Genomic DNA, 17,426 nt, shown 5'->3' on the forward strand with positions numbered 1-17,426 from the left:
CTGTATAACACAATACACGTATTATAATCCCAGCAGTCTACGTAGTCCTGGAATCACGTGTATTTTTCTAAATTCTGGTCAAAATCCTCTACATCTGTGTTCACTCCACACTGTCAAATTTCAAAATACACAAGTAGCTCTTCTTGTTGGCCATATTTTGTGCATCCTAATTTAAGTTTTCAACACTGAATACTAGGAGTACTTTTTGAGGGAAATTTCCAACTTCCAGAAAATGTCCCTGTTGTATGCTAATGTTGCAAAATGATAAGGAACTCCCAAAGGTTAAACTTAAATAATGAAACTATTACATTGTCATCAGACCAACACAAAAAGGGAGATTTATCAATAACAATCGGGCAATGATTGTTAAAAATATTATAAATTATTTGACTTATTAGAATCACTGTATTTTTTGAAAGATTTTATTTATTTATTCTTAGAGAGAGGAGAAGGGAGAAAGAGAAGGAGAGAAACATTAATGTGTGGTTGCCTCTTGCACTCCCCCTACCAGGGACCTGGCCTGCAACCCAGGCATGTGCCCTGACTGGGAATCAAACCACGACCCTTTGGTTAACAGGCCAGCACTCAATCCACTGAGCCACAGCAGGCAGGGCAAGATTCACTCTATTTTTAAAAATCCTTAAGTTACTTTGTTTTTCTTGATATTGGTTGTGTTTTAAAAGTAACTAAATCAAGAAAACAAATATTGAGGTTCTTATGCGCATGGTTCTGATATACAAGAATGATCTGAAACATCCTTCCTTTTCCAAAGGAACTCAGTGATAGAGAGAAATCAAAGACAGAAACAATCTTTATACCAAGTAATGTAATAGCAAGGTGAATGAAATGATTATTGACTAAATTAATGACAGAAGATAAGAGGATCACAGCCAAAAACCTAAATCAGTCCTATATTCCAACTTTTTGTTTATTTCCTATCAATCTAACATAAAAGCAGATGAAATAAGCAATGCTTCTTCTGTTTGTCCCCATTTTCCTCAGTGAACATTACGTGGTCGAGGTGAAGCTTCCAGCGAGAATGTTTGAGTCTCTTCCTCTACAGGTTAAAGAAGGGCAGTTACTCCATGTGTATCCTGTACTTTTTAACATCGGTATCAATGAACAGCAAACTCTTGCTGAGAGGTAAGCTTGGAGTGTAAGATCGGTGCTTCAGGTTTTCTTTTTATTTATTTATTTACCTTATTATTTTTCCCCGATTACAGTTTACATTCACTATTGTTGTGTTAGCCGCAGGTGTACCGCATAGTGGTTAGACAGTCCTACACTTTACAAAGGGTTCCCTCTGATATGTCCAGTGCCCACCTGGCACCGTACATGGTTATCACAATACCACCGACTCTATTCTTTAGGCTGTACTTTACATCTGACTGCTTTGTAACTACCAATTTTGTAAATCTAAACAGGTGTTCAGATTTGGAACCCGGGTGAATGGCAAAATATATTTATTTCTAGACGAAAGAAGGAGGTGGTTGCAGTTTTTGGTGAGATTACATTAAATCGGGGTGGGATAAGTCACACTCACATTTTCAACTGGCATCTGGAAAATACAGACTTGAATGAAGATATTTAGCTGGAGAGACACCTGTTGGAAGCCATTTACATAGCGTCCTGTTACAGACCAGTGGATTTTAAGTTTAAACCTAGGAAATGCTTACTGAAAACCCAAAATCAGAGAGATATAGGTAAAAAGTTTTATCTTGAGAAAGAGGCAGAAGATGGCGCGCCAGTGCAGAGGGTCTAGGCCTTCATGGTGTGGTCATAAAACAACGTTGGCGGGATTACCCTCTGGGAGACCGGAGGGCTCTGCATGTGCCGACAGCTCTGTCGGGGTGTGTGAGCCTGTCTGCAGCCCCGTGTCCGTTCCTCGTCTCCAGACCCCTCCTCAGGAGCCATGGGTGAAGGGGAAGGTTGGAGGGATAAAGAGAGAGAGGGTGGTTTATTTTATATCTCAGAGCTACAGCTTGCAGAGCGGGGGAGACTAACGTCAAGTGAGTGTCAATTACGGACATGGCTCAGGGGCCGGTGTCTCAGACCGGCTATCTCATTCCAGTTTATATTGGTGATTATAAGAATATGTTGGTGTGTCAAGAGGGATGGATGGAATGAGGGCCCGTGGGGACTGGAATGGGTTTGAAATTGCTATTGTGCAACGCGGCTTAGAAATGGAGAGCGGCTCCGTAGGAAACGATGGCCATCTATTTAGATAAAAATGTGTTCTTTTCAGATGCTACTTTATGACCAAGAACTGTTGCCTTTTTTTCTGTTTTTAGGTTTGGAGATGTTTCTTTGCAGGAAAGTATTAATCAGGAAAATTTTGAACTTCTCAAAGAATATTACACAATATTTATGGAAAAGATGCCTCCTGATTGTAAGTGTGCGAGTTACGGAAAACAACAATAATAATTGCTTGATTATAAATCTTCAGAAGTGTCAGGCAGAGAGGTCAGTGGAAGGAAGGAGCAAGTGCTGGTTGCATGAGGGCAACTTTGAGATTATTTGAGCCAAGAAAAGGCTGATTGCCACGGTGGCCTGGCCCACGCCTGCCTGGTTGCTGTGATTGCTCTCTTGAAGGTGTCCCGCTGCTCATATTAGGACGTTAACATCAGCGCCAATGCAAAATGCTGGAAGTTATACTCCCCATTGAGCCCAGTAGAGATTTTTGTGTCATTCTCAACCATGTAAAAGACTTCAGTAAAGGTTTAGGTTTCTGACTGATAAACTACATCGGATGTATCATGCATATACAAGGACAAAGTCAGGTAGAACCCAAGTTCTATAGGGAGTATAAAGTGATATGATGTAAGGAACCAATGATCAAATATAGTTACTGTAATATTTATGTGAAAAACGTTAAGGCATCCAAGCCTATAGGAATTTGATTTACACTTTCCGGTTTTCATTTCTTTGGCCATTGTTCAGTTTTACAATCCCCCCCAACTCCAAAAAAAAAAAACCACCAAAACTCAGCACAAAACATTTGAGCAGTCCCAACTCGGAGAACTGGGGATGCCTTTAGAGTCCATTCAGACGTAGTATAAATATGCTGAAATGCTGAGATATTCACAATGGTGAGACACTAGGTTTTAATAAAGTGAGAGATAGCTTAATATTTTAACCAAAAGCTGTAATGAAAGTCTACCTGTCACTGAATCACTAGCAGTCTGCTCACTGATCTGTTGATAGAGGTATTCTGGCACTTTAGCTTGAACTCTCCTAAGCGGCAGAGTGTTTAGGTCTTTTCATCACACAGTGAATCTTGCCTCAAAATAGTATAATGGCATATATATGTCCAGGTGTGTATAGTTAGAACATTTTGCCTGCTGTTTTATTTTATTTCACATAAGATCTCTTTCATGCCAAAATGAAATTAAGTGCAGGGAGATTCTTTGGCAGCCAGCACGCTTATGATTTTCAGATTTGTTAATTACCTGAAAATTTAATAATATAAACAAAACTATGTTTGCAGTAGTATTTAATGGAAAAAGCGTTTATTTAAGTCAAGTAGGGTGATCTCAAGAATGGGCAAACCCTTTCCTGTAAAGCCTTGCTCAGTCTTCCTCTGAATCAGGAAGTAAATATCTGAAATGGGTGTCAGATAGAGCTGTTTCATCAGTGAAGTGTGTTTGCTCTCTCTGGGGACTGTGTGCCGTGGATTCCTGCCTCCACATTTCCTTAGAATATGGTGTAGCTCTCAGGAGCTGTTCTCTCTGCCTTGACTCTAAGGCACATTAAATCCTCAGGATCTACTTCCCCTCATACCCACCTGGCTTCTCGGTTCAGCTGGGGAAACTAGCAGGGCCGGCGTGAGTGCTTCTCCCTCTTCTGGCCCTGATCTTCCCATTGGGTTTCACAATCTCTGAAAGCTTTCAAGGCTTCCTTTGTGCCCACCTAGATCATCAGGACACAAATCCGGGGTTCACAAATAAAATAGAATAGAATAGAATAGAATAAAATAAAGCACTTCTAAAATTACTCGCACAAAATGTTCCATGTTTTAGAGCCGCTGACACATTTGCTGCATGATTTGAAGCAAGCTGATGGTGATTTGATTAGATGAAATGCTTTTTTCTCTACTCTTTAAGTGAGGAGTAACCAAGTATCAGCTTCTTCTATCATTTCAGATCTCTCTCTTCTGTCTTGGTAATAATGCCTATGTCTTTCCCTTTTTACAAACAAACAAAACAAGAATACTGTCACACAGGTCTATTGGAATGCTTCTATTTGTCAACTTCCATGCCACTGCTCTACGGGTGAGCTCTCTGGCCCTGTGAGCTAAGAAGGAAAAGCAAAATATTGAAACCTCGCTTTACAATATTTCATATCCCTATTCGATACATAGTTGGTTTCATGTCTCCGCAATATTCAGACGACTCTCCCCATCCCACTTCATTGCTCTGTACTCCTGGCACGGACCCTACCCTACATCTAGTCCCCTCGTGACTCATGGCTGGCTGGTATGATCACTCCCATGCTCAACCAAAGAGATAAAGAGCTTTTCTTCCCACTTGCATTTTACAGGGTCCTGAGCTGTACTCAGCAGGGATATCACAGGCCACTCGCATACCCCTGAAACAATTGTCAAGGTCAAGGTCAGAGTCAAGTTCAGATTGGCTTAGATGTAGATGTGCATCCCTGAACTGGTCCTGATTTCAAGGGTGGTGAGCTTGTACCAGTAGACTTCAGAGCGAGAACGTGACCGATCCCGTGTAGATTTTGTGTCCGCTCTGCGGTGGGAAATGGGTGGAACAGGAGCTGGGAAGACAGCCGTAGTTTCCATTTCGCCTTGGAGCGCTCTGACAACCGGAAGCCATGGACCATGAGATGACGAGGCTATTGCCTTGGCCTGTGTAGGGTTACAGTCCCGTCAGCTGAGAGTTCACAGGCCCGCTCCTGTTCCCTTGGCAGCGCCCTGCCTTTGATTCAGGCCAGCGCCACAGTCAGAACCCCTGTTGAGGAAGCCCTGTTGGACAAAACAAGGATGAACAGGGTACTGAAAAGTTCCTCTGGACTTGGCTTTTCTGTTCCATCGGGAAGTGGTGAGAGTCAGGCCTGGGTTTGTGAATGTTCGTGATCCAGACTGTGGTGTGTGCCTGCATGTGTGGACAAGAACATTTTCTACTTTGGATAAATTCTGACTTTTGCCTGAGAAAGCAGTCATCCTGTCTGAGGCTATGATCTCTTCCAAGAGCTGCTAACATCTTCCTCTGTGAGTAGCTCTTCCCGTGTTTTTCAGAGTCAACACAGAATTTTATAATGTAGTCTTTTCTGCCAAGACTTCTATTCATTGTTTTCCACCACCAGTCAATGAATCTTGGCACAGTTAATATCCTTATTTTGCACTGAAGAAAATCAGGACAGAGGGTGAAGCAACTCGCCTAAGATGACATGTCAGAACAGGGGCAGGTTTGTTACGAGAAATCATTTTCCTGGAACTTTTGGTTCAGTTCTTTCTTTAAAAACAATTATGAAAGTTTTAAACAAACAGAAAAAAAGATCGTAAAATAACAAATACTCGAATACTGGGGAATTCATCCCTCTGCCTCACAGATTTTGTAAGAAAGAAAGATTTTCAGTTACCAGGGAAGCCCCTTTCGGTTGCCATCTCTTACCTTCACATCTCTGAGAAAATCGATGCCCTGAATTTGGTGTTTTGCGTTCTCACACACATTTTTACTCTAAATGTATATAACCATAGAAAATATGGTACAGTTTTACATGTTTATATTATTGCCTTTATCCTATAGGAATCCTCTTATAATTTGCAGTTTTTGCTCAACAGTTTTTAATATGTATCCATGTTGATACATACTGCATTGATTTATCTTACAGTTTTTAGTATATACCCATGTTGACACATACAGCATTTATGAATCTTGCCTATTATATACTACATTGCAACAATATAAAACAAGTTTCTCTTTATGAAATTTATTTTTTTGTTTAATATTAAACAACTAAGCAATGAACATTCTGGTATCTTTTGCCTTTTGATTACATTCTGCAACTCCATCTGAATAAAGAATGCTCCTGTGGAGACAGGAATAGAGATCCACCACTCTGTCCAAATTTGGTGTTAGAGGGATGCAGGAGTGAGTAGCAAAAACAAGATTTATTGGCAATATTTACATTTGAAGAGACTGATTTTTCAGTCTCAAACCAATCCACGTTCCAAGTAGACCATGATTTTCGGGGGATATATCAGGATCTATCATTATATCTTGAAATCTCTCCTGTTAATCCACAAACTAGTCATTACTTATACTTCTTTCAGGAATTTCTGTGGGCTGCAAGATTTTTGTCAGGTTGAAAAAAAAATGGCAGCAAGCAAAGTATTGAATCAATAGGGGTATGCTCTGAATAAGACAAGTTTTATCATTACAGAAATAGAAATAGTGGCCTGAAAACCTTAAGCACATCAAAATAATTTCTTTCTAAAAGGCACGCCATGGGGAGAGGGGCTGAAATTCCTCAGGAACATCGCATCACATCTCTCTGCTGGAGCATGATCTTTAGGGCAAAGAATGGTCTGTTGATTTCTATTTAAGAACTTTATCGTTGCTTTAAAATGGCTGATTAAAAAATGTCTATGTCAACAAAGAAACTAAATTATTTTGAAAAAATCATTATGCTTTATTCTGGAGTCTCAGAATTCTGAAGAAGCCGGTCCATCGTGTTAATAGTGGAACTGTTCTTCGGTACCCACGGCTGACTGTGAAGGCACCAGCACAGATGTGGAGGCAATTTCTGGAGCTGGGACACTAGGTTTTTGATTTGACTCTGCCTCTGACTCTGAATCTTGTAAAAAAAGTCGCCTAAGTGTCTTGGACATGAGGTTGCTCTAAACAGCGCTTTGCCGAATTTCTATATTTACCCCATACACTCCCTTGATTCAGAATGGCTATTCAATAGTAAAACCTGGAAGGTTCTCTCTCATGTCTCATCTGTGCCATCCTATGACTGAAGCACTCATCATCATTAAGAATGGTTTTCTTCCTAGTATAAGGGTGTTATATGACCAGTTGATATTACTGCAATCAGCCAGAATAGGGGATGGGGAAAATAAGACATGTTTATAAGTAAAGGATAAAACGAGAGGATTAATAAGTATGTTTATCCTCACATATATATTATCCAAATAGCATTTGCAAATATATTGAGGAAAATTTCATGAGCCCTTAATACTGACACTGTTTTTACTCTTTTTCAGACATTTCACATTTTCAGGAACAACATGATTTAAAAGGATTACTAGAAAATCTCCATCAAAATATTCAAGCCAAAAAAAGGAAGAATGTAGAAATCATGTGGCTGGCTGCCACGGTAAGCGCTGTCCTGTCAGGTCTTACTCGCTGTCACCATGAGGATGAGCAAGGCTTCCTGGGTGTCTCCTAGGTCAGGGCCAACCTCAGCACTCTGAGGTACCAGGTGCCTTCCTCCATTGCCTAGGAGATTAAGTGTGTTCCATGTCATTGGCAGTGCTAGCAATAGAGTAGAACACAAGTTGGAAGAAGATGAACTCAGTGAGAAAGAATCCTATGCTACTCGTTGGCTTTTCTTGTAAATCCCGGATGTGTTTGACACTTCGAGGTTAAAAGGAAGTGTCTTTAATTTTCTTGATGTTACATGTTTCAACGTCAATTGCCCATATAATGCTCTAGAGACTTATGATTTTAACAGAATGTGGTTATCAGATCTCTGGCTCACAGCCTCAGTACGGCTCCTGGACATATTGTTCAATTAATGAGCTTGTAAATGTGTTTGTTAATTTAGATATTGGCATAGGATATATTACTGACGGGTTGCTGTTGGGGTAATGAGCTATATATGGTATGGTTCTTTCTCATTTAATGGCACCCTCAGGATAGAAGATCTTTCTGCTTTTCCACCCCAGATTTCTACAAGAGTGAGCAAAAGAATCTTGCTTGTGTTTTGTAAACTCTTATCTGGCAACCATTCAGACATAGCTCATGTGAGCTTACAGATTTTGCTGAACATTCAGACCCTCAGGAATGAATTGTTTCATTAGGAAAGGCACACCTCGGAGATCTCTCAAATTCCATGTTTGTAGTTTCTTCTCAGTGTTACCCATGGAATTTGGAGTTAGGTTACCCCATCTTCTAGCATAGTCTTCCCATTCTCTATCAGTTGTGTCTAAAGCAGAGCCTTTCCCCTACTGCCAGGCCTTCAATTATAATCCAATATTATTTCCTCTGTTCTGCGGGAAAGGAATGGGTAAGTGGCCATGAGTCTAGATATAAAGTAATTTACCCAGAGCAGGTCAGAGGGAAGCTGCTTCAGTTTCCCTCCATGCTCTCTCGGAGCCCCAGGGAAGAACATCAGAGGTAACAATATGAGACATGGCAGCTCGTTGACACTGGCTCCATTTAGCGCCACACTGTATCATGTGAAAGTTGTTTCTAATAGTTCTTTCCCAGTGAGGCTGTTCTCTATGTCTTCAAAACACTGCTATGGTTGTTAACTCTCACAAAAAAATTCACAAGGACAGGTTGTAAGTTATTTTTGCTATTTCACTAATAACGTGATAGCATGAAGGAAGTTTGGTCATTTACCAAGGCGCTCTGACAACTTGGGGACAGATACATATCATTGTATACATATCATGCAGTTGTGTAGATAGGAGAATGAAGGATGCTCATGTGCAAACACAATGTGCAGTTTGTCTTAGTATATGTACTTTCCCATTTGAAAATATAAAAAAGTTTTCTTATAAATTCCATTAATGTATGAAATATTTTTTCCTAAATGTATACACTACCAAATATGGCTTACTCACAACTTGTTGCATGCGAGCCCCGCCTGGAGGGACACATAGTACCCAGAGTGGGCAAAATTGGCATTCTGTGGGAACACTGACTTTATTATTAATAACGTATCTGTAGGCTGATAGCTCAGTTTCAATATCCTGTAAATCAAGGACCCTGATAACACCCTTAAAATGAAGAAATATAGATATCCCTTTTGACATTTTCCAAAAAGCTTTTACTTCTGCCTCTATTTCCTTCCCCCTCCTTTAAATCTATTAATGAAAATGCTCCTTTCGGTAAATTTTAGTTTCTAATTGAAAAATATAAACCTATTTGATTTTATTTTAACTGAATTTTTAAAAATAAAAATGAGACTCTAGAGACCCAATGACAATCCTATGTGTCCAATTCGGCTCTTAGACTTCGAAAAAGTTGTGGAAGCGCAGAGATGAAGACCCAGCCTGCCTACTCCGTAGAATGTCCCCTTCATACAACAGTGACAATATATTTCTTAAATATCCATTCTTTAAAAAAAAATCTATCTCCTAAGTGGACATTGAGGTTTATATTTTATTACTGTGACTATAGTCCCATCTTTGTTATTTGATATTAAAATTTTAAAAAATACAGTTTATTTGAAAGGATTGGAGTTCTCTAGATGGCAAAAGATTGTATGTCGAAATCATTCTCTTACATTTCTTTAATCACTTCTGTTGGGAATAGTGAGAAACTACCCAAGGTATAACAAGGGCTGGTAAATCCTAGGCTAAGTATAAGAATTGCTATTAAAATATGGTTTAAGCCCTTTATAAACGGTGTCCTCTCCTCAAAGCAGGCAACTATTAAAGCCTCCTCAGTGGCAGGTAGTAAAGCAGGCTGGTATTATATTACATTAGATTTATTGTAAATGCATGTTGCTTAGCATTGTTGATACAAAAGTTGACTATTGGTATCTCATATCAGGGCTCTATCATGAGATAGGGAAGAGAAAGGAATGGAATGATTCACTTGTTGACTATAAGGTGATGGGAAAAGAGATTATTGCTTCTCCTGATTTATATCAGAATAACAGAGAGGAAGAATTACAGAGAAAAACAAAATAGGATGGAAGTTCAAGCCTTGGTTCTTAGAGTGAAGAAGAATCACAGTAGCATCCTGACTTTACTCTGTTGTACACAAGTTACTTAACCTATCCAAACCTCACTGTCCTCACCTGTAAATTGAGAATAATCATACGTCCCTCCAGGGTACATGTGCAGTTAATTAAATTTCAAATCTACATGAGATTTATTAGCATGCTGGTACCCAGTAGATGTACAATTAGCAGTGGCCATACGTGGTGGACTGGTCTTTATTCTTATTAGTTGTACTGATGAGTGGTTAGTGGTTCCCTCATCTGCTGCACTGGGACCTTATGGCTGTTTGACATTTCATATCATTAAACCAAGATTAGCAAAGGTGGTATTCATTATTTAGGATTCAAGTCAAGTGTCTACTCTAGGATGTATAAATGGCCTTCCCCTTCACCGTGAAGGTGTTGTTCCCCAGGGGCGACCCTTGCTGCCATACCCTGCCGCTCGGCCCCGTGGCAGGGACCGTTGCTGCCCCCCCTGAATGTTTACCATCCCCCATGGCTGCAGCAGCCCCATACCTCACACCGTACAAAGAACCACAGACAATCTATCCCACTAGCTTTTGAAACGAAAAGGTGTGGCTTTTACACTCAGTAGGGCAGATCGAACCAACGGACGATCATGGAGTAAGCCCACTGAGTGTGCTTGGACAAGAAGAGTTTAGGAGTCCCACCCTTTAGAATGACCAGCACATGAATGATTGATGGTGTGTACGTCTGTGTTACAGATTTGTCGCAAACTCAATGGCATTCGTTTCACCTGTTGTAAAAGTGCCAAAGACAGGACGTCGATGTCAGTGACACTCGAGCAGTGCTCCATCCTGAGAGACGAGCATCAGCTGCACAAGGACTTCTTTATCCGCGCCCTGGACTGCATGCGAAGGTACCCACTTGCCTCTAACTTCCTCTCTTTGAAAGTCATTGTAAACTTCCTGTTGGTTTTTGTTTGCTCATTTCCAACTCCATGTTTTACTGGAGGACTAACCACTTAGTAACTTCCCTTCATTTCCATGGCTTATAGCTCATGACATGAAAGATAATGTACTCCTACTCATTTTAGGCATTAGAAGAGAATGTGCCTGGATTTTGATGATATGCATGGAGATTCTCTTTTGTTAACTTACTTAGACCTAAGTAACAGGTTCTGGTCTTTTCATATGTAATACTTGAAGAGCAGTTTCTTTATCTATAAGTAGTTAGGAATATGCAAAGAATAAAACTAAGTCATGATCCAAAGAAAACCTTTCCAAGTTGCAACTAACAGGTGATCTTCCCATGGGTTGCAGGGTGTCCAGGTGGGTAACCTTCCTAAAATTATTTTCACATCATTTATCATAAAGACGGGATGATGCTGATAACAGAGAATTAGCAGTGGTGCTCTGCTGACATTTAAAATGCAGTGCCCGAAGTCATGTTTCTTGATTCATTTCCACAGTAATTAAATGTAAAGTCAAAGCCATAATGGGGAGGGAAAATGTGCGCCATTTACAATGTCTGGCAGCAAGGACGCCTGATAATTAAAAAGTTAAACAAAATCATCTCTTTGCCGCAAAGACTGATTCAGAAGCATGCCAGGAGGCGTGGGACAGGCTCCTTGTCCCTCAGAAAGGAGCATCACGTGCTGCCCTAGAGAGGACCGCTTCTTATCTGCCATGTCGTTAGCTTCCACTTTTCTTTTAACTGCTCTGGTCTTTCGGTGGGGACTTGGCCGCGTCCTGTGCCTGTGTGTTTTCCCCACTAATGAGAGGCTGGAGTCTTCTGTTTTACCCCCTTGCATGTCTCTCTCCATCTCCATTGTTCAGCAGAGCTCTGTCATCATTTTCTGATAGATGTACAAGGGTGTCTTAGAGGCCTGACATGAACATCTGAGCCGTATAAAACACATTGGGTTGATATAAAAAACCTCTTTCAGAAATAAGCTCACTTTTCAAAAATCTATCAGGACTGGTGGGGGAAGTTCAGAATCAGAGTGACAAAATCATCTAATGTGCATAAAAAGGATGAAAGTGTCGCTGCGGGTGAACAGAGGCCGGAGAGGAGAGCAGGGATGCGTGGTATTATAGACCAGAGACCTCAGAAGACTAACGTGATTCAACCAACATAACTTGTCTGGAAGCTGAAACTGTTCCTTCCTTATTTAAGGCAGCGGCAGGGGTTATTTTTGACAATACTTCCCAGTGCCGTCGTTTTGGGGGAGGGAGAGGATCTGCAGAGCCTCTCTGCCATCTGGGGGCCCACCCTCCAGCGCCTTTAAAATGCACCTCAGAATCACTGTTCTAAATGAGTTTAGGTTTTATGTTTTTGAATGTATTGACTTTTTTTACATTACATTCAACATCACCTGCAATTTGTTTTTCCTTTGAATCCTTCTGACCACCCTTCAGGCTATTTACTCTGGATTCTTTTCAAGTTCACCGAGGTTGTAATATCATTGCTTTCCTACTTTTATTTTTCCCTTATCTATATTAAACTTTCCCATTTTATTGTGTTTCTCTCTGTAAGAGTTTCAAATTATTATATATAGATGAGCAAAATGCTGTTGATAAAGAGAAACAAATAAAACTTTATCTGTCTGCGTATTCATAAACCCCCACACCAGAATAAGCTGCATGAGAATAGGCATTTCTGTTTGTCTTTGTTCACTGCAATGACACTGGTACCTAGAACAATGCCTAGTGATGGCAGCTTCTCCATAAATATTCTATGAATACACATCCAGCATTTACTCGGCAGCTGCACGCTCCCGAAGTGAGCTTCTCATTACGATCGGACTGAAATGGAAGAAGACCAACTTCAGATCAGAGAGTTAGAAAGGGGTCTGAGCACACCTGGCTCTGTGAGGGACTCTTAGTAGTTGCCTGTGTTGCGAGACCGAAACAATGATTCTTAAGCCTGGTTGCCCATTTGGAACCTCAGGGGGTCAAGGTGAGTGGCAGGGGTCCCACTGCGGGCCTGCCTCTGGAACAGAGCCAGGGTGGAGACCACTTGACTCAGGTCTGCCTCACTGAAACCAGACACCCTTCAGTAACTGATTCTAATAACTTTGTGGTAAGACTATCAGCCAGTCTACAACACTCTGTCTTTGAGTTTTGACGTGTATGTGTATTGTTGAATTCTCCCTTGATCATCTAAAGCAGAAATTTATAAAATGGTGGCTGCCTAATCAGCAGATTTTTTTTTTTTAAAGAAAGAGAGAATGCAGTATCAGCACTCGGTTTTCAGTTATGGAATCTCTGTTGAATGTCATCTTGTCCCAGGGCATTTGCAGAAAGCATCATTGGTAGGGATTTCAGCCTCTATTTGATTAATAAATGATGATCATTGGAATTAAAACACAAAATTTGACTGGATTATAAAATGTCATGTTTTATCAAAAAATCATTGTGTTAGGTAGTTTAATTGCCACTAAAAAATAAATTGAAATGAACACGCCAGTACACTGTTATTTCCCATACAGGAAGTCTAGCCTTATGTGTTTATATAGTGTCACGTGGTGACACCATTACTTAGCTGTCTGTCTGTAACTTTTATTTTCCTTATGCTACATTACTCTTCAATCTGTCATCCTATAATGGCTGCTTAACATTAAGATAGCTGATATGTCATTAGTAAAATTAATCAAGGCATGTTTCCGCCTACAACCTATTTAGCATCCTTAAGACACAGGCCTTTAACCCCTCTATTTTAGTTAATGTTTAGTTCACAGAGAGAGACTACAAGGCCCGTCATCTTTACTGAGTTTTGTGATCTTGTTGAATGCCATGTTCTCAGCCTGCGGCACCTGAAATTTTCATGTTGGGGAGCATAATTTGTGAAATATTCTGCTTTATAAATAAGTGACCCTTCATCAACTGATACCAGTTAAGGTTTTATTTTTTTTATTTCTCATGACTTACGCCTTTGTTGGCATTGCTTTTTTAATTATGTAGTTCTTGTTGAATTAGAAAAATGTATTCCTTCTTTCCTTAGTCTTGTTTCCACTCTGGCTTATTTTCCTTTGCTTTTGTTTGAGTTTACTAGAAAAAGAAGAGCTGCTATTTTTTCATATTATCCCCTATTTGAAATAGTAAAGTGAATAATAAGCATTGCAGACATAGGTAATTGAAGCTTTCAGTTATTTCTTGACTATTTGAAAGGGATGTGTTTGCGTAGAACAGCATAAGTGAGACCAGTTTTTCCATTATCACTAAGTGTTATCTCTTCCCTTGAGAATTTGCTGTGTGTTTGCGGCTTTGCCTCCGTTCGTATCTGTGACAAATAACAGTAATAAGTCCAAATGGAGTCACTGCCATCTTGGGGTTGCTAATAATTACATGAAAACCGACCTCATTTAAGATGTTTTTACTTCAGTTGACATTAAGGTAAAAGATACTGCAAAGAATACACTTTTTTAGAAATCATATTGGAGCAAGTAGCTCTTAACAATATAGCCACAGATGAGCCACCAAGAGAGAACTGATCCTACTGGAATGATTTCTATAACCAGCCAAAACTTTCAATTCCCTGAACAAAACACGTGTGCTAATTTAGGCACTCTTCTTCATACATGTGTATGTGTCATATTATTTTATTACCAGAACAGTAGCGGTTTTGAGGTCAGTTTCTTTTCCCTAAGTTTTCTGGTATATATTTGTTTTCTAAGTATTAGTAACTTAAGACCCTGTATTGAGCCCATCATCCAGAGTGGCTACCAAACTTGATACACGCCATTCTGAATAAGTCATTGCTTTCAGTTCTTGAAATTATTAACTGAGGACCTAGACATGTAAGTGTATGGAGTATGTTTTTTAATTCAATTAAATGAAATCAAATATAAATATAAATGAAGCTGTTTAAAATAGATAGATTTAACTTCTGTCACAAACACAGCTTTTTAACATCAGGAAGACCTGGGGTTAAAATTCCACATTCTAACACCAGTATCTGCCCCTTTGGACAAGTTAATCCATCTCTAGGCCTCACTTTCCTAATCTGTAAACTAGGGATAATAGTATTTTTCTGTCCTGAAGGTGTCATTAAATGAGATCACTTATTTAGCCTCTGTGCCCAGGGGATAGTAGGAGCTCTGCTTAATACATATTGCCCTTGCCCTGCACGCTCTCCCCACCCCTGTCTATCCTGAGCTTTCTTCCCTTTCCCTTGTTCCTCTGAATGTTCCTCCTCTGAAACTCCTGAAATTGAGGAAATTCCCTGGCCTTCAAGGTCTCAGGAGAAAAGTCCCAGGATTAATACTTGGTTTGTAAAGACCTCAACATATCTCTCCATGATTATGGCAGGGAAGGTTTGGGGATCAGGAGCAGTTGAGCCTGAAACAGAAGGTTATCTGTGATCCACGGATAACAGCGTCTAGCACTCAGGGAGCGGAGCTGGTGGGGGTCCAAATCTTGAGCGCCCACAGACTTCATTAGCAACTTAGGATATCCAGGAAATAAGGAGACTGGAACCCCATTCCAGGAGGCAATGTGGACAAATAGATCGTTAGCTGAAACCTGCCAATGTCATCAACAAAAGCAAGCATTTCTTGAGTGTCTACCAAGGCAAAATACCATGCTAAAAAAAGGGAGAAATACCTTCGTAACAATGGTAGCAGCTAACAGTGAGTTCTTGCTATGCACAAAAATTACATGAAATCTTCTGTAAGAGGAGCCTCTATGAATCCCCACAATGCTTGTATGAAATAGGAGAGGCCACATATGTAGGAATACTGTTTATTAAGGTGGTTCAGAGGAGAAGAGGAAAAAGCGGTCCTCGGGGAGGCGGGAGGTGACCTGAGTATGGCGTAAGTTAGTGAGGAGGGGTTAGGGGTTCTTGACTGGGAATATCTAAGTGGTGATGGTTAAGAGTGGTGTTTACTAATTCATCGCATTTGATAAGTGTTTTTGTTTTTGTTACCTAAGTGATATCAGAATGTGGGTCACATTTGACAACATTCAGCTGATAATCATGTTTTTGAGATGTACGTTCATACACAGAGTCTGGCCCTCTGCTTGTAATAGCTGTATAGTATTCTCTTATGTGGATGGAATACAACTTATCTATTCCCCTGTTGAACTTTAGGTTGTTTTTAATATTTCAATATTCTAAGCAATAGTGTAATAGGTATTCTCAGATGTATACCCGTGAATACAAGGAAGGGAATTTCTTCAGGTGGAATGGGTGGTAGTGTATTTATATTTTCAATTTTACTAGATACTACCAGATTGTTCTTCAAAATAGCTGTACTAATTTATATCCACAAGCCAGATACATGTGTCCTTATTTTTCCACATGCCCCAATATTTGTACTGTAAGAGTTCTTACTAATCCAATGGGTAAAAAGTGATATTTTGGTTAAGTTTCTATTTTCCCAATGTTAAGTAATATTTAGTATCTTTCTAAAGATTGATTGGCCATTTTTAACATTTTATATTTTGGGAGTTTGCATATAACTGCAAATTGAGAAAGGATTCCAGCCTTTATAAACCACCAGGTTATTATGTTTAAATCAAGTTCCAGAAAAGAGAGTTTCAGGAGCGATAGTTTTCTAAACATATTTTTATTTGTTTTGTTTATTTTTTTTTTAAGTGGGAGCATGGTGGACTGAAACTTACATGTCTCTTAGGTTTGGATAAAAAAATGCGTGGTGTTTTGAAGGAGCCGGTGACATGACATGAGCCTCTGTAGTGGAGAGGGGGCAGAGGCCCAATGCAGGAAGGAAGCTTCCTCCGGAGACATACATAAACCCCACCGGCGATCAGCGAGGTGACTGATGCCTTGGCACTTGGGAAATGAGGCATAGCAGGAACTAGTCCTAGAAAAACTTCGTTCTTAGTCAAGAAGCCTGAGATACAGGCAGCCTGGTCTTGAATGATCTGTAGAGAACAGTTAGGCCAAAACTTCGAAAGTTTGCTTACATTCCTGGAAGCCTGGGAAACGAGAACCAAAGCGTATCCCTGAACACCATGCCATGTTCAAAGAGAAAAGCAATTTGGGATTAAACATGGGGATGTGAAACACATATCAAGGTTCTATCTCAAGTCTTGCTTACTTGTAAAGTGTACAAGCTGATTAGGGCATCCAGTTCCCATATAAGAATGCTTCCCAGATCTCAGTCATTCGTTTGACCACTTAACGATTTTTTCATGTGTCGTAAGAACAATCACTCATTAGGCATCATGGATTCTTGCAGTTGATGTGTCTGCTACGTTTGTCCTAATGCGCATGAATATAAATCCAACACTCTTCAGTGTGAAGTTAGTGTGCCTTCTGCCTTCGCCAGAGTGCTTACTATCCTCTGATAAACACAGGCATAGAAGGGTCTCTCCCCTCCTTACCTGAACTGTACTGATAGCATGCCAGTCTCCACAGAACATTCTTGAGTGCAAACTGGCCTGGGAGGTAATAGTTTTTATAGAAAAGGAACTAAAATATGGCAAACTTTTCTCCCAGTTGGAAGATCACAGCTGACAGAAAAGTTCAAATGTCCAGAGTAAAACATTTATGCCCAAAGAATAACAAGCTCAAGTCCT

At 40.1% G+C, this 17,426-nt stretch overlaps 1 protein-coding gene across 6 annotated transcripts in view; it reads left to right on the plus strand.

Moving 5' to 3' along the window:
* The window catches only part of INPP4B (inositol polyphosphate-4-phosphatase type II B), a 544,323-nt gene that overhangs the window by 494,545 nt on the left and 32,352 nt on the right, over positions 1–17,426 (plus strand). For all 6 annotated transcript variants that reach the window (XM_054562864.1, XM_054562878.1, XM_054562860.1 and 3 more), the window contains 4 exons: positions 1,003–1,143; positions 2,292–2,389; positions 7,229–7,341; positions 10,647–10,801. In XM_054562864.1, coding sequence (XP_054418839.1) covers positions 1,003–1,143; positions 2,292–2,389; positions 7,229–7,341; positions 10,647–10,801 — 507 coding nt within the window. The remainder of the gene's footprint in view (positions 1–1,002; positions 1,144–2,291; positions 2,390–7,228; positions 7,342–10,646; positions 10,802–17,426) is intronic.

This window comes from Pteronotus mesoamericanus, unplaced genomic scaffold (genome assembly GCF_021234165.1).
Source record: "Pteronotus mesoamericanus isolate MK-2021 breed Mesoamerican mustached bat unplaced genomic scaffold, CSHL_Meso_final contig_163, whole genome shotgun sequence".
Lineage (NCBI taxonomy): Eukaryota > Metazoa > Chordata > Mammalia > Chiroptera > Mormoopidae > Pteronotus > Pteronotus mesoamericanus.